The following is a 25,509-nucleotide window of genomic DNA, read 5'->3' as shown; positions in this document are numbered from 1 at the left end:
GATTAGATTGTATGCAACTGTAACCGCGGTGTAAATATTAGGTGCGCAACTAAGTTCTCGCTGTTATTTTCATGGCATTTGCATCAAAATAACAGCGAGAACTTAGTTGCGCACCTAATAATTACAGCCCAACTGTATCAAATTACAGAATAAGCGACGTATTCGAAATCAAAGTTGTATGTAGGACGATTACATGGGATTCTTAAAGCGGTTGCATGAGATCAGGTATATTAGAATCAGGTACTTGAATCAGAGATTATATAGCGATACGTTCACGGATAGGAAAAAAATATTGAGATATTTAGAACGACTTTCATTTCGGCATGTCTCTTTAATCGTGACTCCCGATGTGATTCTACCAGATTGATCGCTGACGAACGACACGAGGAAAATCAATTATTTCTCTTTGTTTTCTTTGTCAGGTCGAGGATTACCGGTGAGCTCGATAATAAAAGCGCTTCGCGATTTATTATGCATTGCATCGCGCAATCTTGGTACTCATAATCGTGGAAGGAATCGATTACAATGGTCTCGCGTGCGCCGCCTGTATCGCGTTAATGCAACGTTTATTGCATTATTTATGATATACCGTACGAATAACGATTGCTATCACGGGGTGATTCGCGATGCCGTTGCTATTGCTATCGTGTATATTACACAGCTCGTTAAACGGAAGGGCTCCAGGGCAACAGTATACAGAAAAAGGCCTTCAGCTAATAACGCGTTACAGTACTTTCCTTCACGGCCTTTTACGTTTTTATTACAATTAATTAGTAACGCTTATATACCACCAAATTCAAAGATCTTATAAGACGTATCACATTTCATATCACAGTTTGAAATGAACAGAATGAACTATATTCTTAAAGATAGGTCTTCTTTTTCGAACAAATCTGCCAGGTCCGTGAAAGGTAAGAAGGTTTTCATCACTTTTTTCTATGTATATGTATAATTTAACATATCAGTCACTTATCAATTTAATTGTATTTATGCGAATGCAAGTGGTATGCACAAATGATGCACCTGTTGCGTCGATTCCCGCGAAATTGAAGCGACCGTCAAGCTTCACGGTCGATGAGTATTCTCCAAGAACCAGGTCATACAGAGAAACATCATCTCCCAGACGGGACGACCAATTACGAGATGGATGGCTTCGCCGTGCCCTGATTCTCTCACTACCAACCTAGATGACGATCGGCTTGCAATATTTAACTTGCGAAAGGGCTACTCTCGGCGTTGCAATATCACTCCATTATTGTTACGAATTAAATTCTTTATTGTTTACAAATCGAAGGGATATTATCATTTGTCGCATAAAAAGGAAAAGTAATATTTTGCAAGTTGAGAAAAAAATGAATAATGCTAGACAAATAAATAATAACATAAAATTGATATAATATAATTAAACATACTCGTATAATTATAATGTATGTCGTATTGATTTATAATTTGTTTGCTTATAGGACGATCGAGCTGATCGCTTTAGTAGCGATATCTAGTACACTCTTTCTCTTTCTACACACGAGAGATCTACATTCACGTCTGAAAAAAATGGAAGTACGTCTTCAACCGGGGGAGGATGATGTGCTCTCGGCAAATCAGCTCTCATCAGGTAACTTATGTTACGTAGTAAAAATTGAGACAAACGTACGTCGAATACTGAAATATCTTTCTATCTCTTTGTGTATAGGAATAAGAAATGGAATGATACGTTTGAAAATGAAACGTAAAATAAATATAAAAAGATATGATATATTAAAAAAAATTATATGTAGAGCATATCTCAGTGCACATTCCAAAAAATACCGTAATGAATTATCTTGTTCGAGCAATAAAAATAAACAAATTACATATAAATAAATAAACAGTCGTGAAAGGTACGTAGCAAGAAGTTCATTTCATCTTTTTTTAATGCGATGACAAGATATTCTTAGACCGTTAGAAATGTTAATTGGAAGGAACTGATTATCTATTTAATTACACAAACGTGTAATAATGGGCGCTAGTTTCTCGGCGCCTGAAAATGAACTACATTGAAATCACATTCATGTCAGCCGATGTGCCATAATGGACACGTTTATACATGCGCTTTTACGTGCTCGTACGTACTCCCCGAGGGTGCTGTTGACTTCCCGGTTGAGGAAGGTCAAGGTGTGAGAGAGTGAACGCGCATAGGATTCAACGTAGAGTTAAAGATGCTTATGCATCTCACTCACAGAACGTACGTTTCTTCATCATTAGTATAATACCTGGGCATTTCTCATAATTTTACATTTCTTAAGGAACGTATTTGAATATTGTTAGTACAATAAATATTATTAATGCAATATTATTTGTTGATTAAAATTTTGTTCAATTCTTTATTTTCAATTGTCTCACCGATCGTTTGTGTATTATTATATTTTTTAAAACAAAAAGGTTTTTTTCGTTATTACTTGTACAAGAAAATAACGAAAGAGAAACACAGTACTTTTGATTTGTACTTAAATTTAAGTATAAAATTAAATTTTTATATAAATTAAAATTTATATTAAAATTTTAATTTCGGAAAAGTTGACGACAAAGGAAATTTCGTCAGGGAAATTGTTAATGATCTCTATCCTTTCAAATGTGTTACATGTGTGTTGCGTAGACGTCAAAAGAGTGAGATCTCTATATCGCCTCGATACCATACCACATTCATTTCGCGAGATTTGTAACGGTAGCAAAGAACTTGATTTGCTCGCAATCGCAGACTAATTATTCGTGCACCTTCTATCGTATACGCTTTATAAGTGGTAATCCACGTCTTTGCCGCGCCGTATTATTTATTACATTACGGCTTGCAATTATGTCCGGCGCCGGTTTATTATTTAAAGCGATGCAGGCATGCCGTCTCGAAGCAAACACGGATTATATTCATTCATGAGATTGCGAAACAATCGCTAATTGTTCCTGGTATTCGACTTCTTGCAATTTGACAATTACGTATAGGTACACTGTACGTAATATTCTGCGAGAAGAATTACATGATTGTATACACTTGTTTACTTTTATCACAAATTTGTCAAATTTATAATTAGCAATAATTTTTTATTTATGTTTAACTTATATATTTTTGCTCTTTAATTAATTTAAAGAATTGCGAAGGAAATGTTTCTAAAATTTGAAAACTTCCTGTAGAGACAATACTTTGATTTCAAATAAAAATTTTATACACATGAAAAATTATAGTTTATGGTATCGCATAAAATTATCAACAGAATGCTTGTGAATATTCCTCCAATGTCGTGTGAGAAACGGCCTGTACTTTTAATGTGTCCCTGCACATAAGTTAAAAATGTTATTCGTAGCCTACATGGCAATCTTCATATAAATTCGTCTCTTCTCAGAACACAATGATTAACAATGTATTATGAACTCAGCTCACAATTATTATAATAACTACGTGCATTACTTTCTATTAGAAATTTCACAATTGCAAGAGTAAACATTAACCTCTCGTTTTTGTTAAGCGAAAGTTAGAATGTTTGAACAAATCATACACATTTGTGTGTTGCAATCGAAAGAAACAATATTTTATTCTTGTAACGAAGAGATTTCGATAAAAAGATTATTCGTGAGCAAGGATGGGAATTCCAATGTGTTAACCATATCTAGATGTATTCGTTAAATCCATCATAGGAATCAGCAAATATATAGATGACTTGTTGGAATGTATATTTATATTATGTATATTTAAACTAGCAGGAAACTAATTATATATTTAATTACACACATTATTGTACAGGATCGAAAATTATTTTGCTGCGAAATTTTGTTATAAAATACTATCAAATCAGTTATGATCATCGTAAATCCGCACTGATCATCTCACGGGCAGCGCGTGAAACGCGTGAAATCTGTGCGATACTCTTAAAAGCCGTTCACCAGCCGAGAGGAAGAAGCAACCGAGTACACATAAAAGATAAAGGATGCTCTCCGGAGGCGGAATTGACCGCGCAGTTGAGAGTAGCCACGTCAAAGGGAGGTGAAAGGAAAAACATCGGTGAACGTGAGCGAAAATAAATCAGACACGTAGTAATGCTCGCGCGCGTTAAAAGGAGAAATGGATTAATCGCTCGCGGCGATATAAATGGCAATGTGAATGGAAATGAAAGTTCAATCATTCACATATATACACTAGATCGTGAGGAGTTACTTCTGCTGCTATCGAGAAAGACTCAGAGTGAGGATGAGAAAGAGTGAAAAGACGATAAAAAGATGATCCGAAGCCCAAAAAGCATTTCGTCTACATTTCGAGGAAAGTTATTATTATCGGTGAGACACGCCCCATCCATAAAAAATAACGCTTTTGCTGATAACGACAGTTATTTATTGTATAATGAAAAATTTTCTTATTCCAGCCAATAAGAACATACAGAAAGAATGTAATTCAATGGAAGGACATTTGCTTATAAAATCTCGATACAATCAGACAAATCGTAAATTAGTACCTATCTGGTATAATAAAATAATAAAATAGAAGTTGTTACCTCTCGAGAATGAAATGGATTAACGAGGTGCCTTCCACTTCTTCGCAAGGATGTATTCGCACCTTCATGGTGCACCCTAACTCGATGTTATCGCAACTCGCAACAGCTCGTAATACGTCCGCAAGGAATGTGCAATGTCCGGCCTCTTCGCGTATAAGATCGAGATCGAGAATGATCTATGGAGTGCCGTCATTCGCGGAAACGATCGAGTGATTTAATAAAAATTCAATCAAATACTACGCGATCGTGAATAATCTTTATATGAATATGGCCCATTTTCTTCTTACATATTTTTTTATTATCTTTTATACAAAAAGTAAATTATTTAAAACAGTAAACATTATTTAAAATATCGAAATCTAAAAAATTGATTTTTCTTTAAAGAAAAATTATATGTCGAAAAATTACGCACTTCTTCTTATTACTATACGGTGAAAAAATTTTCATACATTAATATGTATAAATATGTATAAACATACGTAAATATTCATACATTCCTCTTTCTTTTGTGAAATTATTTTTTAGTATAATAGAAATAACAATAGTAATGTGAAAACATAAAAAATAACTAAAAAATAATTTTACAAAAGAAAGAAGGATATATGGACATATTTAATGTAAAATTATATATATATTTATGAATATTTATTACGTTTATACACATTTATACACATTTATGCATGAAAAATTTTTTATCTAAGTAGTAAACTATTGTTAAAATCTTTTTCAATAACCTAATTGATATAATATTTAATGGTCTATGTTTATACATTAGTATATAAATTGAACTAATAATTTTAATAAAGTGCTTAATTAATTTGTGTAAAATTCTAACGAAACAAAATTTTCTTTAAACTATTGAGATAATCGCTGTATACTATTTTTTTCCGTTCTAATCATTCTGAAATAAGATTTTGCATGCAAGTCTCGTTGCTTACTTTCTTGTTTGTGTTCACACCTAACTTAATGATCCAACGATTTAGCACGGAATAAACTTATAACAAGGAATTCACATTAAGCATACGTGTGAACATAATACGGTCAATGATTTATGTTGACCTCGTTGGTTAATGTTTACTCTAATTGATAGTAGCCAGCTAGACATAAAATGACAATGCACATGGGTGAAAGTGAAGTACTTTTTATACATATATACACTCTATATAAAATGCATGCACCTGCTGAAAGCAAAGTAGCTCGCAGCTTCTTTAAAAGCTACATAGTAAAAGTATCGTTTTATTGATAAGCAAAAGTAGTATGTGTTGGAATTAATTCGTAGCGTTTTTTAATGAAAGAATGTTATTTATTTCACATGAGCATTAAAAAATACATTAATGAAAGTACTTCCCATCACTTGTAAAACGCTACGAATTAATTCCAACACCTAATAGTATGTTAAAATTAATTAATTCTAATGTTCAGGTGAATAAACTCATTCAAGAAATATATTATTCTCTCGTATATCTATCGAAAAGTATGTTATTCTCTTGTATATCTGTCAGTTAAGCAAATAATCAATCAAATATTAATCATTCATCAGTAATAAAAAAATTGATAAAATTGTTTTGATATTATATATATGTTTATGTCAAGTAGCTGTGATAAAAAATACTTTTTTTTTATTATTATATTTTTGACTAATTCTAAAATCTAAGTTTAGAGAAAGAAGAGTAGCAAATAATCTTAAAAATCAAATTCAGTAAAGGTTCTCTTAAAAATAATTTTCTATGAAGAGAAAAAATAATATGCGAGCATACTTTTTACTTTACGATGCAACCATCTAGATTTAAAAAAATGGAACGAAATCGCCAAGAGGAAGTGCCATATAAAGTTACAGAAAATTAAACGCAAATTCAAGAATGACGTTCACCTTTGTTCGTCACGTACTTTCCTTCTAACTGTTGTCATGCAACGCTATTGTTCCGGTCACAATCGGTTGGCTGCTTTAAAACAGAATAGGAAGTGATCTTTACTGTTGCATTTACAATATAATGTATATACGATACGTCAAGTTGTCCGCCTAAAGAGTATGATTAATTCAGTGTATACTATTTAGATCAATCATCGCCTACGATTCACACACATACACACACACACACACACACATACACACACAAATGAGAATATATTATAATGATTATAACCTTTAACTCTTTAGATGAATACATCACAGTGAAAATCATAATAATGAAATATTACTGAACATGTACAGAAATCAAAATGATGCAAATTTTAATAAAAATTAATTTAAAAAATCCATAAAATAACGTTTTTTGTTTACTAATTTTGAAATTAATTTTTATGTAGTATTATTTTAATAATAATTATTTTGTTGATGTAAAACGTTTTAAAATACAGTTTTTGTAATTTCTATGTTATTATATGTATAATATAATAATTTTCTTTTTTTCAAATATATTGTTATGTTAAATACGTTTCATATTTACGTTTCACTGAATTAAATTAAATATCTATTATGTGTAATTATATTAAAGATAAAGCAAAACTTCTGTAGGTCAGATAAAGTTTTATAAATAGAAACAATTATAAACACTGCACGTTCAAAGTGTATTATGGTAAATCCCATAATTCAATCAGACGTAACAAAAAAATTAATTAATTTAATGTACTCAGTAATAAATATAACAATCTAAAAATTTTCAATTTTTTCCTTAATATGAATTTCAAAACAAACAAATCATAAGCTTTTTTTTAAATATTTATAAAATGACAGATATATAACATTTCTTTATTGATGTTTTTGATTAAAATTAAACTCATATATAAGTATCTTGTACGGGCTAGTAACGATATATTATAGGTCAAATACATTGTTCGAGGGAAGTGATGCGAATAGTGTCCGTCTAACCCACTTCGAGCAATTTCCTTCTTGAAACGCATCAACGAGCTAGATCATGTTGCAAGTATGTAATATACGAGTAGATTGTGCCAAGATGTATAGCGAGATGTGTTACATACATCTAAATTTTACAGACGCATGACTCTATCGCATAAGATCATGCTGAAAAGCTATAATTTCTTCGTAATTCAATCATAGAATATTATAAGGCAAGAAAATGAAAAAAGATGAAAATAAAATGGATATGAAAGCTTAGAAGTAAAAAGTGGTTTTAATAAAATACATCATATAACATGGTTCAATAATAAAAATTAAAAATAAAAGTTTAGAAAGGCTATGAACCAAAAAACAATAATGTAGATGCGTAAATAAAGGAAACATATATAATTATCATGATCTAAAACAAATAACAAATAACACTGGATTTAATAATTTATTGAACATTATAATGTATCTATCTTCTTTCAACACATTCAGAATCATGCTGAAAAACTTTTTTTGAAATAAGCCTTTCTTCAATCTACCATTTCACAATGTTTATTTGAATTATTATATTATTTCCTGTTTTAAAATTATGAGAACTAGGCAGTTGTTTAAAAACCAAAATTACATTTGTTACATTATAACTAGGGATGTGCGGAGAAGCATAGATTATTGATATTTCGTATTAATATAAATTGAAATATATATATCGATACGACAATATACTGATTGAAAACAATTCAATATTCGAGAATATCGTTACTTTTTTGCATTTATTATATAGAGACATGCGGGAGCACAAACTTTCGATTTTAAAGAAAAATTAAAAAAAAAGTCAATAGGTAAATTCACTAATTTATCTATAAAATTATAAATATTTTAGTAAATTTATGTATACACAAATACATTTTGTACAATACATATATTTATCATTTTATACATATAAATTTATCAACTAACAAAGATAATGTAAAACATAAAATTTTTTTTAATTTTGTTCATGATAGCGTTGATCGCGATATCGTAAATTGGCATCCCCGAATTGGCATCCTTGTTATATTTATGCGGTCAAATTTTGGAAATACAATTTTTGTATCGAATCAATTGGTATCTACGTTCCAGATTCGATATGCTACGATACGAAAACTAAAAGTTTTGATACAAATATTGAATATCAAAAGGAATATTCAAAATATCGATTATATCGGAACATCCCTAGTTATAACTACATGAATATTAGATGATTGAGTTAAATAACTTATTTTGTATGTACGTAATACATATTTCAGATTATTCGCCACTTAACGCAGCTGCAGTAGTATGTAAGTTCTATCTAATCATGTTACATGTGGTAATAAGACTATAAAAGGAAAAGAAAGCGGACGTTTCTATTTTACTGTATTATTAGCACATGATGAAAAGATGCTACAAACGAATAATTGTACAAACAAATGATTGTACCCACGTTATCAGCCAACATTATGGAAATCCCATTTAACTGCAGTTAGCAATTTTAGTTTCACTTAATAGAATTGTCGCGCATCGTGCGCTTTTCTAACATAGTAATATTAATCTCTGGCATAAGCTCGTGATTTATCGTTCAAATGTGGTGACAGTATTCTGCGAGATCAGACAACATTTATAAAGGACTTTCGTTTGATTATCAATATACTTCTAACGATAAGTAAATTTCACTTTCTAGAGATGTCTGACAAGATTAAATAAAATATTTGCGACAAATATTTTACATTTCCAAATATTTTTCATTTCGAAAGTAGGTGAAACGATATAAATTTTATAATAAAATATTAATAACGAATAAAATATGAAATCTATTTTATAATTTTTTAGAGGCATTTGTTGCTTTACTACTACATTATTGTGAATTTATTGTTTGTTATATGCGAAAGTCCGCTTTGATGTCCTGTTATTGTACTCCTAAACCGCTATTAATTTAATGATGATTAATTTAATATTTAAATATACAGTTAACATAAGTTTTATTTCTCTCTGACAGATATAAAATTTTATACTAAATTAAATTAAGATGAGTAAATTAGTTGTCAGTAATTAATTTAAATAAATAATTTAAGTCAGTAATTTAAATAAATAATTATAAATTATTTATACATATTAAATTTTTTGTGTTAAGTATTTATTAGAATATGATCAACTAATATAAAATAAGTTTTTAACGAAATCTAAATTCCACAAAGAAATTAGTAATGATACCAGAACATCTTGTTATAAAATTTAAATTTACAATTAGTATAAACGTCTCATTTTTCAGTTAATCAAATATAAAACATGCTTTTGCGAGTTATTGGTAATATGAACTAATTCTAAACATTTTTTCGCCATTAGTGTCTTCACGAATGCAAATCTTTCGGATCCTTTGAAGCTAGAAAAAATTCATATTTTTTGCGGTTATCATAAAAATAGCGAGTTGTTTTTCTCAGGACTTTAGGCCAAGCCCTTTATATCTTTTACGGTTGGATCTATTACCGCGGAATCTTATAAACGCTTCTCGTCGACCACAGGCGGTATGTCACGATCAATGCTTCATAGACATTCTGAAAACGAGTTTTCTGCGACGAGAATAATTCCTTATCATACCGAAAAAAAGACTTTTTATTGTCGTCTTCCATTTTTTAAATCCATGTTAACCTTTCCATGTAAACCTCAATATGTGGATTGATTGTTTCTTAGAAAATAAAAAATGATTGAACTTTCAAAAATCAAGAAGAAAAAAATTATATATATATAGTAGAAGAGAAAATGGTATTATGACCAGTGTAGATATTGGTCCTCCTTAATATTTCCGCTATTATATAGCGAATCCTAATTACTTATGCAATATTTGTTCAGTAGCTCGCCGTTACATCATGATGTTAATATACCAATACTCAACAGTCAGCACTTATTATAATGCATTTTTACTTTCAAGTATTTCGAAACATTTCTAAGGTACATTTTAGTATTTAATTACACCTACTTCCTTATTTTTCTTTAACTTGAGCGCATTATTACACAAATATATATAATATATTTGAATATACGTTGCTTGCTATTTAACATTTTATTTGACTATATAGATTTTGAGTTATGCAAATTTATCAATAGCATGGCATTTTGCTAAAATGTAGTCCTCTATGCGTTTAATTGATTACTCACGGTCTCTTTTTTGAGGTTTTCATATTAAAATAATTATTTGATAATTGATTGTAGCTTTATTGTTAATCTATAGTTTACCATATATTACGTGTATGTAGATTTCTAGTACTGAGCAACTTATATGCGGCAGGAGTTATCTGTACATATGTTTACATAATTCAAATACTCTATAATATTTTACTTTTTATGTGAATTTTGTAACCAAATATTATTTTTTGAACAAAACCAACTTTTTATATCTATTTTTGTGAAAGGCCATATTACTATCCCTATTTTTTTTTCAAGCCATTATGTAGTGTCACTACATTTTTATAAATAGCATTTTAAGTAAAAAATGTTTCATAATTTTAAGGCTAGAGTCGATTGAACAACATTTTAACAAATGTTATTATTGAGTTTTAAATTTAAATATTGATTATTAACCAAGTTATTGTACAAAATGTAAGTGAAGTGCTAATACCACCTTATCCTCTTTGTATAAGTACATATATAATTATAATTAACTTACAAATTATTTGATTAAATATAAAAATAATAATATGAAAGTCAAAGCCATTATTTTCCTCGTTCGATGAAATTGGAAATTAAACTTTTTTTAGAATTTAACTACCATCACATTTTTGTTCTTCGAATTAGATTTGCCTTATTATGGATTATAAGATGTTTAATTATGAAAATCGCAGGAAGGGTCTCGATCGAAACGACTTCGAAGTCGCGATCTCGACCCACATTTCCCATTCTTACAACGCGCGCTTTGCGAAAGTAGTCGAGCGACTCTCTTTCGAATTTCTCGTGTAAGACATTCCTTTATATGCAACATCTTTCCTCGCGGTATTGCAGAATAGTATTATCCAAAACTCAAACATTTCTCGCAATTATTGACTGTTTTAGTTGTTTCGACAAAATTCACGATGTTACTTAAGGCGTTTACTGTCTATACTATCTGTATTGACAACAGCTGCCTATCCTTAACGTTAGTTTAATCATCTATTTGGCACATATTAAGAATACACAATTGACTTTCACAATTGACACATTTATTCACTTTCAATACAGCTGTAGCTTATTTAAACTTATTACGTACTCATCCTGTGTGTTAACTATTAGTTAACCCTCAAGAAAATCTTTAAAACTGACTTGATAATTTACTCTCGGCATTTTCAGAGAAAGATCGATGCCTTCAATTGACACTACTTGACTATATGTATACGCACAACTGTGTGATTCGTGAAGAAGACAAACAGATACAATATTTGCGATCTTTATTTCCTGAATCGTTGATTAAGGAAATTGTACGGTCGATCACTGTCACGGTCAATCAACCGTTTGCGTTACGCTACAACTATTCATACGTACATATATACAAGTGCATTCCCACGCCGGCCAAGCCCAATCAGGGCGAAATGACTCTCTAATTTTTTTTAGATTTTTTTCAAATTACCTTGCAGGTGTACATACAGCAGTATACTCATCGATTTGCTCAGAATCTCAGTAAAAGAAAGGCGGAAAAGGCCTCGTTAGTCCTACTTTTGATAAAGAAAGTTACCAAGCTTCTTCTAGACGTCACGAACAATTAGATTGTAAAATCGCCCAAGACATCAAGCATCGTCCCATCATCTCTTCTTTTTGCCGATCTCTGTAACTTTCTCAAGTTCTGGATCAACGGATCCCGTAACCAAAATGGGAATAAAAGGTCAGCAGTCCGGTCCGGCAGACCATGCATGGCATCATCCTCACCGTCGACCTGTTCTGTAACTGCACTAACAGCCTTTTTTTTCTCGCGATGCACGCACAATATTTCAGCCACAAAGAAAAGAAAGTTTCTCGCATGAATTTTTCCAAGCCCAAATATGGGTAAAATATCATCTTTTTTTAATGGAAATCATCCGGAGTATTCACAATAGATATAATAATTAGAAATTACGAGATTCTTGACAGTACAGGCGAGATTGGTTAACCCTTTTTAATTTCACGATTTAACGAAAAAGCTGAAATACATAACATTACAGGTTCTTTTTAAGTTTAGCTTTTATCATAAGGAAATATCATATGAAAAGCACAGATGCTTTATTGCGTGCTGTCAATATAATAAATGCTGGAGCGATTTTTTCTTTACAAACATACGATCATCATCTTTTTTCTTCTTTTATCTATAGAAATATTGAGTGTTTTCTTTTTTCCAGATTGCAATCATGGCTTTAAATTCTTGAAACAAAGCGTTTAAGTCATTTGCGCTAACATGTTAATAACAAAAGTTATTAACAAAAAAATTTGAAAAATTCAAGGTCATTGGAGGTAGTTCCCTTTTTCTAGATATTCACCCATTATTTTTTGGTACAAGTAAAATTTTAAATAAACTTATAATAAAGATATTTCGCAAACTTTTATCCTATACAAAATAATGCAAAATAAGTTACAGTGTGTTCTAGTGAACTATTACAGAACCTAACATATCATGTCATGTGTTGAAATATTAAAAGCATTCGTATACATACAAATACAAACAATGCATTATAATTAAAGGATATAAAAATAAAAATTAATTGTTACTGCTCATTGTTCATGGGATGTGAAATTATTCTTCCATGCGCAATAAACACAGCGTTAAATTGCGAAAAAATTAGGTTGTTCCATCGCATAAGTACAAAATTAGAATGTGGAAAAATTGACGTGTCTACATAAATTCTGAATTCCAATTCGTATTATTTTTTAGTAGTTGCAAATCTTTGATTACTTTATGATATAACTGTATTAATCAGATAAGAAATAAAAAAAAATTACCGTGATCTATAACATATTTTATTTTTCTTCGCAGAAACAGATAAAAATTAAAACAATTATTAAATAGTATAACGACTTGATGTTATTGGAATAATGTTATTGGAATCTTGTTTACATATAGTTATGTATTATAAATTGTATACATATATAGTAATACATATTATAAAATTCCATGTTGTATAATAATAATTTTATCTTTAAATGTTAAATTATGCATCTACAATACACGAAGTAAGAAGTAAGATTAAAAAATTGACCAATCACAATCGATTATTCTTCTCACATTCGACTGTGATTCGTCAATTTCTTACTCTTACTTCTTACTTCATGTAAACGACGCATTACAATTTATAGTTACGACTTTCTTCCATTTTACGTAATATAATAAAATAAAATTTCTCGTCAAATTGAAAACAAAAAATCGGAACAACAGATCTCTAACAGAACTGTCAAATCTTTATTTCTAGTTCTCTTCAAAAGAGTTTCATACCTGGGTATCAATCATGAAACTTCTTTTCTAGGATGAAAAGTGAAAAATTTTTCCATTAACTCCAATGATTAAAATTTTCACTTTTCACTTTTCATCCTAGGGATAAAGTTCCATGGTTGATACCCAGGATTTTAACGCTAGTAGTTAAAACATTTTTGACACGGAGTCTGCCGGATTTGTATTCTGACATTATACATTCACTTTCTCCTTTCTAACATCTTCTGTCCTTTTCCTCCTATTTTTCCTTTTTCCGTTTATCGATAATGTTTTTCTGTTTGACATTTCGTTGTGTGACATCGTTTAAGTCAGATGCTCGTTACTTTTGCGAATTTGCTTTAATAACCTATTAAATTAAAAAGACTATTTTACTGTACCACAAAATGGACCACATTTTACATTTTTTTCTCGTTGTGTATTATGGGACTTTTAACAGATTTACTAAGGCATATCATCATATTTTTAATTTTTATATGATTAATATTAATTCTTTTTGTATACGGTTACTTTTCCAGAACTTTCTTATGACTTTGTTAATTCTTGATAAAAATGACTCACAACGTATTACACCGAAAGAGGAAAGAATTATTTGTTAATTTTAAGAATATTGTAAGATTATGTATTAATTTTTAATTTAGAACGACATTTATATTATTGTATGATGGCATTGAAAATGACTCAATTGGAGTTGAAACGTTTGTTTCATTTTATTGTATTTTAATTGTTTTTGTATTAAGTTTTCTTATCTGAATTATAATTTTTTATTTGCGTCATTGGCTCTTTGCCCTTCTTTTATACTACCTTTTGCTTAAAACATTTTGTATAATAGAGCGCCACGGATAGAGCGTAAAGAGCCAAGAACCGTTCTCGTTCCAGCACCGCGGCGGCCAAAGATCAACGATCGGAAGATGCAACGGATGGTTTTTTGCGAGTATTGCTGGCTATGTCTTAAGCCGTGAATGACGTGAATAAAGCCCCCTACGCCTACGCCGCGGTGCCCCCGGCGTGCAGTTTCCGGACGCAGCGCGGCGGTATCTTGTCCGTCCATTAAACTTGCATCTGTATCGGTCACGAAGTTCGCCGTCGCGTCGCCGATTGGCTGCTGTATCCTCCAGCGTTGCGAATCATGGGAAAGACCGCTGATGCATGTGCAAGCACGATAATTGTTGCTCGTAATTATACACTATCGAACAATTTTCAATTTACGCGATGTAATTTAATCGCGATGAAACGCATCTCATCGAGTTACCGCTGAGAGAAGCAAATCTTACGCAGATATGCTGCGGGCAGATGTGCTGCTGAATCAGTCGAGACCTCGTGTATACGGGGTGATTTTCACATATTTCGTCACCCATCATGAGCAGGTAGGGTGAATCGAAAAACTGAGTCGAGAAGTCATCTACCATTTTGCAGTTTACGCAAATAATTAACGAGATATTAATTGCCAAATATTGGTATTGAATAATTTTTTACTCGAATACTATCAACTTTATAGAAAAACTGCAAGAGACAAAAATTATTTATTTTCTTCTCATAAAACTCTAAGAATTTTTTATCAACTTTTTAGTACTGCATTTTCTTATTTTTACCAACATGAGAAAATACAGTATTAAAAAATTCTGAAAAAATTCTCAGAAACTTTATGAGAAGAAAATAAATGATTTTTGTCTCTCGCAGTTTTTAAGTTATAAGTATAAGTATTAGATCCTTTTGTTTTCCATAATTTCATTTTTTTACCAATTCTTTGCGAGAAAGGTTTATTATTTCAGTTTTTCTCGATATTTTATTCGTAAAATAAGGATTATCTCGAGATTGTCCTGAGAATTTATAATTCAAAAAAAGCTTACTGAGGAATATATATTACATGCTTGTATTATATTATTATTGAATAATTGAGAACTCTATCTTTCTCTTCTTTATTATTGTACTGTAACTACTTAAAAAAAAGCAGGATGTGTGAAATGCCATAAAAAAATATTAGACACATAATAACTACGTACTTGGTCATTATTATCAGTTAATGTACAGCATTGCTGTACGGTATTGCGGTAGATAATCATGATAACACAGGTAACAAGCTAATACAAAATTAATTATGGCTATCGCAGTATGCACCCACGACTTGGATTTTATCTCATGTTTTTATCTGACAATGAGACATAGTTTTACAAACGGGTGGAATACAATGCTGATAGAAACCGTTATTGCACGCGAGTATCGTGAACCAATCTTGTGCATAACTCATCGGCATTGTGCGCGAGTCGCCGTGAGTTGCAGCTGCGGCGCACATCAATCGGAAGTCTAAGCCTAAAGAATCGTCCGTTTAAATTTTTAAAATGTTACGATAAGACTTCGATTCGCATAGATGTGCAAAAGAAGGAAGGGATTAAAAAGGAGTTAAAAAGGAAGAAAGGGGGGAGGAGAGAGAGAGAGAGAGAGAGAGAGAGAGAACCGATACCATCAATGATCACCTCTGTCGGCTTTCCTTGCGTTGCGTGAGGTCACAAGAAGCTACCCGCGCTTGTGGCTGCTATCATTGTCAGTCTGATCACGAACTGACCACCTCCACTCGTGATCGCGAGAGAAGCTGCTTGCGCGCTTATCTCTTGCATGATCCCGACTTGCATGAATCCCTGCTGCTACATTTTCCGCACGAATGTTTCGGGCGTTCTGCTGAATTTATTAGGTGCGCAACTAAGTTCTCGCTGTTATTTTGATGGAAATGCATCAAAATAACAGCGAGAACTTAGTTGCGCACCTAATAACTTCCGATCAACGATGTGTTAATATATTTAAATTGTTTTCCTGAACAATCCCCAGCAAAAAGATCGCAATATCCAAGCTCTGGGAACACTTCATGAAACTTTCCGATGGTACATGCATAATTGTTAATTAATTAATAAGAAATGTGATATCGAAAAATGACTTTGAGCGCTTGATATTTTTTGTCACATCTTTTTCGGCACTTGAATCTTAAATGATAAAATAATAAGCGTCCGGAAGAGAAAATGCATATGAGTTGATTTTTAAAATTGGCTCTTGCAGTTTAAGCGTATCACGCGAGTTAATTCGCATTCAATCGGACGGAAAAATCTGATTAGTCACATCGATCAGAGACAAAGTGCATATAGAACGATCGACTGGTTTTGCACGAAACAAGATCTCATTTCCAGCTGGCTGCGTAGCGGCAGAAATACAGAGAGAAAGAGAGAGACGTAAAGAAAAAAATATATAGAGAGAGAAGGAGACATGCATTGCCGGCAGCTCGCGCGCCGTACCTTTTTCCTCTCCTTCTTCGTTCCGCGCGCATGAGAGTCGCTCTCGAGGAGAGCGGTAACTTTCTAAAGATGACCAACGGTCGCCTACAGGAGACCTCGATTCCGGTCCCTCTGCAGATCGTTGCTCTTGGCCGAGTTCCACGGCGACCTCTTAATCACCGCGATCACCAATTTATCCATCGCGGGATTCTCATTCCCCGCGACTCACAATCGGAATACATCCGAGGGTATTCCAGTGAGCTAACAAGGGACCGAGAAGTCATACTTTCTAGGCGTCTTAATGAATTCCATGAAGTTGCACTGATGATCGATCACGTCCTGCGATGGTACATCACTTCCTCGATCCAGCTCAAGACCATTCGTTTGTAATTCGTTAATTGAATTGTTACCAGGAAACGTGGCGTAAATTATACTTTTTGTATCTTGCATCACATAGATATTGACAATACTCTGCGCATGCTGAGACTATGTAATTAGAAAGAATGCTAATTACGGGTATCAAACTACCCGCGCATCACACAGTTAAAAGGTGAACTTATCTGTCAATGTCTACGGTATTTCGAACGAACAATAGCGTGGATTTTCCAGCTAAATAACTTTATTCAACGAATGTTCTATACGCGTGTAACGGATCGCGTGGACTTTACGGTATTTCCGGCGCAGTTTTATGTGTCAAATTCCTACTGTATATGTAATATACGTTGGGAAAAGTGCGATAAAGATCTGCACGACAGAGAACAATTCCTCGACACTCAAGAAATACATCATCAGAAATACAAATGCGAGTTTGAAGAACCGTAAGCGAGAATAAGTCTGGGAATTTGTTTAAGATCCAACAATTATCACATTTTATTGTGGTTGTACAAAATTAAATAATTAATTAATTTAATTGACAATATTTATTAAAATTTTAGTATTGTATTGCAAAGAAAAATGCAAAAAATTGAAATATCGAATAAATCGTGTGTATTGCAATAATATATACATTTATGTAGTTTAACGCATCAAATAATTTAGAATGACATATTTTTCATTTGTTTCTCTCGGAATATTTCAACGTGTTTCGATTTTCTTTACTGATATCACAAAGAAAAATTGACATTAATCAAAAAAATTCCGCAAAGCTTAAGAATTTCTATGAAACTTTTCATAAAGTCTCTGAAGTGAGGCTACGTATTTGTAGGAGATCTCGTCGTTATGTACGCAATTTTCCACATGACCGTGAAAGCAGAGGCAGGAATCTCGGCATTTGCTGACTTGCGCGACAGGGTCGTCTATCAAACGTTAAACGAAGTTTATCTTCTTCCGGCGGTAATTTTTCCGAATGACACGACACAAATTCATCGTAGTTTTCTCCACAATAGCGGAGAAAAAATTACACACGTTTCGTATAAACGGGGAAAAAAAATCAAAAAGTCGACTATTGTTTTTAATCAACAAAAAAGATCTATAATACTTATTTTAATATATTCATTATTGTTATTCTATAGTCATTATGTTATTTTTAATAATTTTATCATTAGAATAATTTAACTGTTATTGAAAATTTTTATCTGTTTTCAGACGGTATCCAAACGGATTCTGAATCAAACAGTATCGTCCATTATCCAAATGTACAACGTATTTTCGTGGAAAAGGTAATTAGCACATTTATTTTTTCTTAGTGAACAATTATTTGATAATTGTTAGTATTTGGTAATAATGAATTATCTATATAAGATTATCTTAGGATGTAGATAAAATTATTAATAAGTAATTATTTGTTTCAATAAATAACAGTTTTATTTTAATTAAGAAATCGAATAAAGCATATTATATTTTCATTAATATCTCGTTTGTTTTCTTGATGTTATTTTTCTTGTCAAATTATTAAAATTGAAACCGATATTTTACAATTATTTACTATATATCACTAAACGACCTTCTTAAAAATCTATCCGTTACATATTGTATGTATTTCTTAAATCAGTAAATTATTCAAGACTTTGATCTGTTTACATTATTAATACTGTTATATTTGCACGATGTACCAGAATAAAATCGAATTAGATACGAAAAATAAAAGAGATCAAGATAATGTATGAATCGTGTTATAAAAGAATCTTCAATGATTTTCTATTGCGCTTTACTTATTAATTCGAAAACGCCAAATGCGCTGAAATGAAAGATCGGCAAATACTGATAATAGTATTCTAAATTTATTCGCATGCTTTAGTCGATCTCTCCAATGCGACACAAAAAACCAGTTACAGCTATGACAGAGACTCTCTTATTTAATAATAAGAGAAAAGAAGAAAAAAATACAAAGTCACACCTTCTTTCATCTATGATACAAAAGTAATATCCCTGCATGTCCCAGTTTTTTTCCTCATACATATGTATAGATGTAGGCGCTAATTTTTGCGACGACATACGACATCCGATATAACGTGCCGAATAAATTAACATACGATGCACGATCCGCGTAGATCGCGGAAAGAAAAAAGAAATCCCCCCCCCGATCGATGGTACTGTTAGTGATAAAAATATACACGGAAGATGCAATGCGAAAGAGAGAACGGGTCGCTTATTACCGCGCCGCTGGGTATCGCAATTCGCAACGCGGGGCAGCTGTCTAGCTCGTACTTGCACTTGCGCTTACCTTCGTTCGCCTTATGCCGAGGAATGACTTGCTAATAACACGAATCGTTATCTAACGAGAGGGAATCGGACGTTCCGCGTGGAACAATATATTCTCTCTTTCGCAGAGAACGTGCAGCCCGCCGATAATGACAGATGAGCCCGCCGAAAATGAACGGGTAAACTGGTTCGTAAATTGCACTTCGCGTCCGCAACATTCTCTGCATCCTGATTCCTCTGACACTGCGTTACTCACGGATATTCCATGTACGCTTGATTATTCCCTGACATGCTTAACTCCATTATTCTACAGATTCCAGAGGGAAATGTAGAAAACATAAATAATTTATATTTACGTATATATCATTTTAATTGACTGCAAATAAGTACAGGGTCCGGCAAAATGATCTCCCACATTTTAATCTTTAATAAAAACGCCATTGTAAATGCTATTTAGATTTTATTTTTATTAACTGAAAATTTATGCTATGCCATTTGTTTTTATTGAGTTTTGAAAATTACAGAATCCAAGTGGCGACCATTTTTTTCGATACACATTCGAAGCTGATTTCTAAAAGTTTCCATCACTCGAGCAATAATTTGGGGCGATATTCCTGTAACTTCTTGGCGTATTGCTGCTTTCAAATACCTGAAAGCGAAGGTTTTTCAACACCACCCCCGAACCATTGACGAATTGAAATTGGCAATACGCCAAGAAATTACAGGAATATCGCCTCAAATTATTGCTCGAGTGATGGAAACTTTTAGAAATCAGCTTCGAATGTGTATCGAAAAAAATGGTCGCCACTTGGACTCTGTAATTTTCAAAACTCAATAAAAACAAATGGCATAGCATAAATTTTCAGTTAATAAAAATAAAATCTAAATAGCATTTACAAATTAAAATGTTTTTATTAAAGATTAAAATGTGGGAGATCATTTTGCCGGACCCTGTGTAAAGAAAATTAAATAATTTAAATGTATCGATTCAAATCGATATACAGATTTGGTAACATATAATAATTAATGTGGCTGTACCGTTACAATTGTTTTTAGTACGAGGATGAAGAAGCGCTCGATATCGACACCCTCAACAATACCAAGAGAGCTGACCGGCAGGTTCTGTTCTTTAATCGTGTGCCGAAAGTCGGTTCACAGACCTTTATGGAGCTATTGAGGAGGCTGTCAATAAGGAATGCATTTTCGTTCAACAGGGACCGCGTGCAGCGGGTTGAGACTATACGTCTCGCGCCGATCGAGCAGGTACGACGACCTCCAACGAGAAAACCCAATCAATTATCATCAATTGCGTGATGTCAGCCTCTCGCATAGTAATTACCAGTTTAATTTACAATCCTGTCACCGTTGAGCCCTACAAGGTGATACAAAAATACGATGGTATTACCGATCCAATGACTTAAACGCTAAAACGGTTTATCACTTCCCTTTTTTTATCCGGAGTTCGTTCATCTTGATAAAATTATGTAGCTAAGAGGAAAAGAGAACGGGAAGAGATATTACTGGATAAAGTATAAAAGAAGAGATAGAAAGTGTAAGAAAGATCATAAGAATCCATGCAATTTAAGGGGACGTTTGAAGTCAACATTTGACTCTCTTTAAAAAAATCTTATTTCCCAGCTAGGGTGGGTTTATTACAGGCTTACAATAACGAAAATAATAATGAAAGATTAATTACTTTTTGCAATATCCTTCTCAAAATGCTATAGCCTGTAGTGCAGATTGTATATAATTTTCATTTAACTTTCTTTATGCTTTCAGTTACATCTCGCCAGGATGGTCAGCAGTTATTCGGAACCGTCTGTTTACGTGAAGCACGTCTGCTTTACTAACTTCACAGAGTGAGTACCACGAGATTATCCTTGGCAATTTAAATGATTGCTACTGCCATTTTCTACTTTCTTGCATCTTCTTCGGCAGATTCCATCTACCGGAGCCGATTTATATCAACATAGTACGCGATCCTGTGGAAAGGGTCATATCTTGGTATTATTACGTAAGAGCACCATGGTACTATGTGGAGAGGAAGCAGATCTTCCCGGATCTACCGTTGCCCGATCCCAATTGGCTCAAAAAGGACTTCGAGTCGTGCGTATTGAAGGGCGATCGAGAGTGCAGATATTTGCAGGGTGAGATCCACGAGGGCATCGGCGATCATCGTAGACAAACTCTCTTCTTTTGCGGACACAGTGAAAAGTGCACGTAAGAATGTTTGCAAAATATTAGGAAATTACTTTTGTATAAATAAATTAGAATCCATCGTATAAAAGTTCACGATAAACTTTAAATAACATGATGATAATGTACAGTATATATTTTTATAATTATTATGGAATGCACAAGCGATATTCTGACATACTTTTCTTTTAAAAGCCCTTTTAATACCGTTGGTGCTTTGGAGCGAGCCAAGTTGGCGGTGGAAAAGCATTACGCGGTAGTTGGCGTTTTGGAAGATATAAATACAACTCTTACGGTACTAGAAAACTACGTACCACGATTTTTCCAGGGAGCTACCGATGTTTACTATGGTAAGCCATTGATGAATTGCTCAATAAATCTTAAAATCTTTAGCTTGATCAAACATTAATTCATCAACATATCATACTTTTATATTTGCGTACTATCTTTTTATAAGCATGACTTCAAATCTTTTAAACATTATTTAAAATATATATATATATATATATATATATATATATATATATTGCAATTAATACACAAAAATAATCTCAAATTATGTTACAATAAATTATTAACATTATATTATTCTTACGTTATCTGAATAATTATATCTTTCAATTTTTTTAGATCAAGTAAATTCCTTTACGAGGATCAATCGAAATTTCTTTAAACCGCCAGTCAGCGAAGAAGTGAAGAACTTGGTGCGCAGCAACTTTACTCGCGAGGTCGAATTCTACCAATTCTGCAAGCAGCGACTTTATAGACAATACAGAGCTCTCAAGTTGCAATCGAATGTTCCGCAATCGTAATGTGATTTTTAAAAAGAACATCTTTTCTATCTGTTATCACATGCGAAGGCAATTATTAAATTACGTAAAAAACATTGTACGTACAAAGAACAATAGAAAAACTTTAATGCAATTGCATTTATTAATGTTAATGATTCGATAAAGATCTATTATACAAAAAATTATAATTACTTTTGATAAATAATAATAATTTATAAAAATCTCCTAAATAAATTAAATAATGCAAAAAATTCATTTTCTACAAGAATATAAGAGTTAAATAATAATCTTTAAACTAATATATTAGATCAATATATGCTCTATTTGTTCAGTCATTACAATATTATTGAGATTGAAATTTTAATAATTGCATATTTGCCAAAATCAAGAGCTCGTTATGTTTTATTGAGAATTTGATTATAATAATTATTTTACGAGTAAAAGACAAAAAAAATAAATTTTTCTTTTGATAAATGCAATGACCTTAAGTTCATGATATACTTAAAGAAATCAACAAAAAGAAATCTAAGGAAACAAAATCTCATGACATCAAATTTTTAACTACAATGATTCTATGAAAAAAAAAATTTTATGACAAAAAAAAAATAATTGATTCTTCGCGTGATTACTGTGATGATCTAGTTCCATGCTTTTAAGAAAATTTTGATAGATCTATTATAAAGAAACAAAAATCTTATGATATTATCAAATTTTTTAGTACATTGACGATCTCATGATATAAAAGACAAAGAAGATAATTTGGAAGTCATGAGAGGAAGTTTGGCGCATTTAGACAAATCTTGATAGACTTATGAGTCTAATAACAGAATTTAATATAAATACAATTAAAACAATAATTAAAGAAATAAAATATATAGTTTCCATGCATTTAGCAAAATGTTTATAAAGTTCCAAGTTCGGTAAAAAATGATCTATCGTATAAAACTTATTATAACGTGAATGTATCACGCAATAGAGACATTCAAAAATAGAAACATTCTGAGTAAGTGTCGAATGATTACTTGCGATCAGACGTTATGTGGCTACCTTTTTAATAGACGTCACCATACAAATTACATGCAAGTTCTAGGCATTTTTTATCATTATAGAGATATTTCTCGTTAATGAATAGTATTTGCAATGATTTTTTTCGCCAGCGACTTATGAACGACGCAAAGACTGATAAAACCATGATATTTTTTATTGTGGAGTGTTTGCAATTATAGAGAAAAATGTACAGGGTATTGATTATATTAGAATATATCGCTTTTGTAAAAGAAAAATACGTTTGTATCTCATTGACTTATGATTATTTGGAATAAAATGCTGCCATTTGAAAAGGAACGATCACCTTTATTCACCTTTTATTTAATTGTCTCATCGTTCAATTATTTACTAACATGCCTTTTATCAATTTATTATGCTATTCAAATTCTTCCAATTATTGATTAATAATAATAAACAAAAAAACTGATCTTTTTAATATTATATTGGGGAATATTTAAATATTTAAACAGATATTAATACATATTATTTCAATTTCTCATGTTAAACTACACGTAGCATTTATCATTTAAACGAAGAGTATATGCCAAGTCATATCCGGCGACATAATTAGAAGTTTAAGTCTATAGCGTTATTTTTATTTTGAGAATCTAAAGCAAGATTCATAAATATACACCAAACCATGACGTATGTGCGTTTATGTACTTTCTTAAATTATCGAATGAGCTAATATAAATTTTATTTAGCATTTACAATTTGAATACCTAATGTGAATTTAGTACTTAAAGTTAGACGAATTATAAATAAGACTTACAAATAGATTTTCCTAATCGTGAAACAGAAAAAACTATACGAATTTATTTTTTTATTTTTTATTTTAATAATATATAGAGAACAAATATTATACATAAATATTATATGGATATACTATATATAATATGATATATCTATATAATATATATATATATACATATATATATATATATATGGATAAAATTTGTTCATGTACAGTTTGTATATTATACAAATATATCATATATAATATGTGTATATATATCTGTATATATAGTTGCTCTTTCATAACATTCAATCTTCATTCACGCATGTCCGATTTCTACTAAAACATATTTATTAACATATTTATGTAAAATTCAGTAACAGAAAGATTTACATTAAAATTACACTTTGTTATACGTCAAAGTGCATGAAAAATTTATAATAAACATAAAATTGAATAGGTTGATCACGAAAATGTATAAGTAGGTGCATTTATACACTATTAGAGTAACCATTTCGATTGTTGTATCTCATCTTCTTTTCTTTTAATAATATAAATAATATTCGTGTTTTCGACGATACAAAAAGATTCAGTGGGTCGACTTATCCTAGTATATATATCTACATAGAAAAATATATTTGGACTACGCAATACTAATCAACATTGTCTTGGACATAGAAGTCTTGGACATAGTACTTGTGTGTGTGCGAAGAGATATAATTTAATTAGTAAAATAGTGATTTATGGCCAAAAATGTTCAGGCACATTTTCCATCGGTCCATTGATCCATACGTTTTTATCAACAACATGCACCAGGTGTGTGTTAAAAATTAGATATCTGTATGATTTTCTACATAAATTAATACTAATTATTGTTGTTCTAGAAATGTTTGGATACGGACGGACGATAATATATGGACGGTACCGATATACACTCTCTCATGTCTCATTCATATTTGAAAATATACAGAATTACACATATCAGGCTTAGAGCTGGGTTGCATATTTCGACCAATTTTGCCTACCGTCATCTTTCCTCCTTTT

The 25,509-nt window shown here is 31.6% G+C and overlaps 1 protein-coding gene across 1 annotated transcript in view; it reads left to right on the top strand.

Moving 5' to 3' along the window:
* The window catches only part of pip (heparan sulfate 2-O-sulfotransferase pipe), a 31,051-nt gene extending 7,025 nt beyond the window's left edge, over positions 1-24,026 (top strand). Inside the window, exons 2-8 of the mRNA XM_011057217.2 lie at positions 1,464-1,612; positions 18,640-18,713; positions 20,752-20,958; positions 21,475-21,554; positions 21,634-21,915; positions 22,087-22,241; positions 22,522-24,026. Coding sequence (XP_011055519.2) covers positions 1,464-1,612; positions 18,640-18,713; positions 20,752-20,958; positions 21,475-21,554; positions 21,634-21,915; positions 22,087-22,241; positions 22,522-22,703 — 1,129 coding nt within the window. The 3' untranslated portion in view covers positions 22,704-24,026. The remainder of the gene's footprint in view (positions 1-1,463; positions 1,613-18,639; positions 18,714-20,751; positions 20,959-21,474; positions 21,555-21,633; positions 21,916-22,086; positions 22,242-22,521) is intronic.
* Positions 24,027-25,509: the final 1,483 nt, after the last annotated feature.

The sequence above is a fragment of the Acromyrmex echinatior genome, chromosome 2 (genome assembly GCF_024713525.1).
Source record: "Acromyrmex echinatior isolate Ae372 chromosome 2, ASM2471352v2, whole genome shotgun sequence".
Lineage (NCBI taxonomy): Eukaryota > Metazoa > Arthropoda > Insecta > Hymenoptera > Formicidae > Acromyrmex > Acromyrmex echinatior.
The sequence above is the reverse complement of the archived record's forward strand: the minus strand, read 5'-3'. Positions and strand labels throughout refer to the sequence as shown.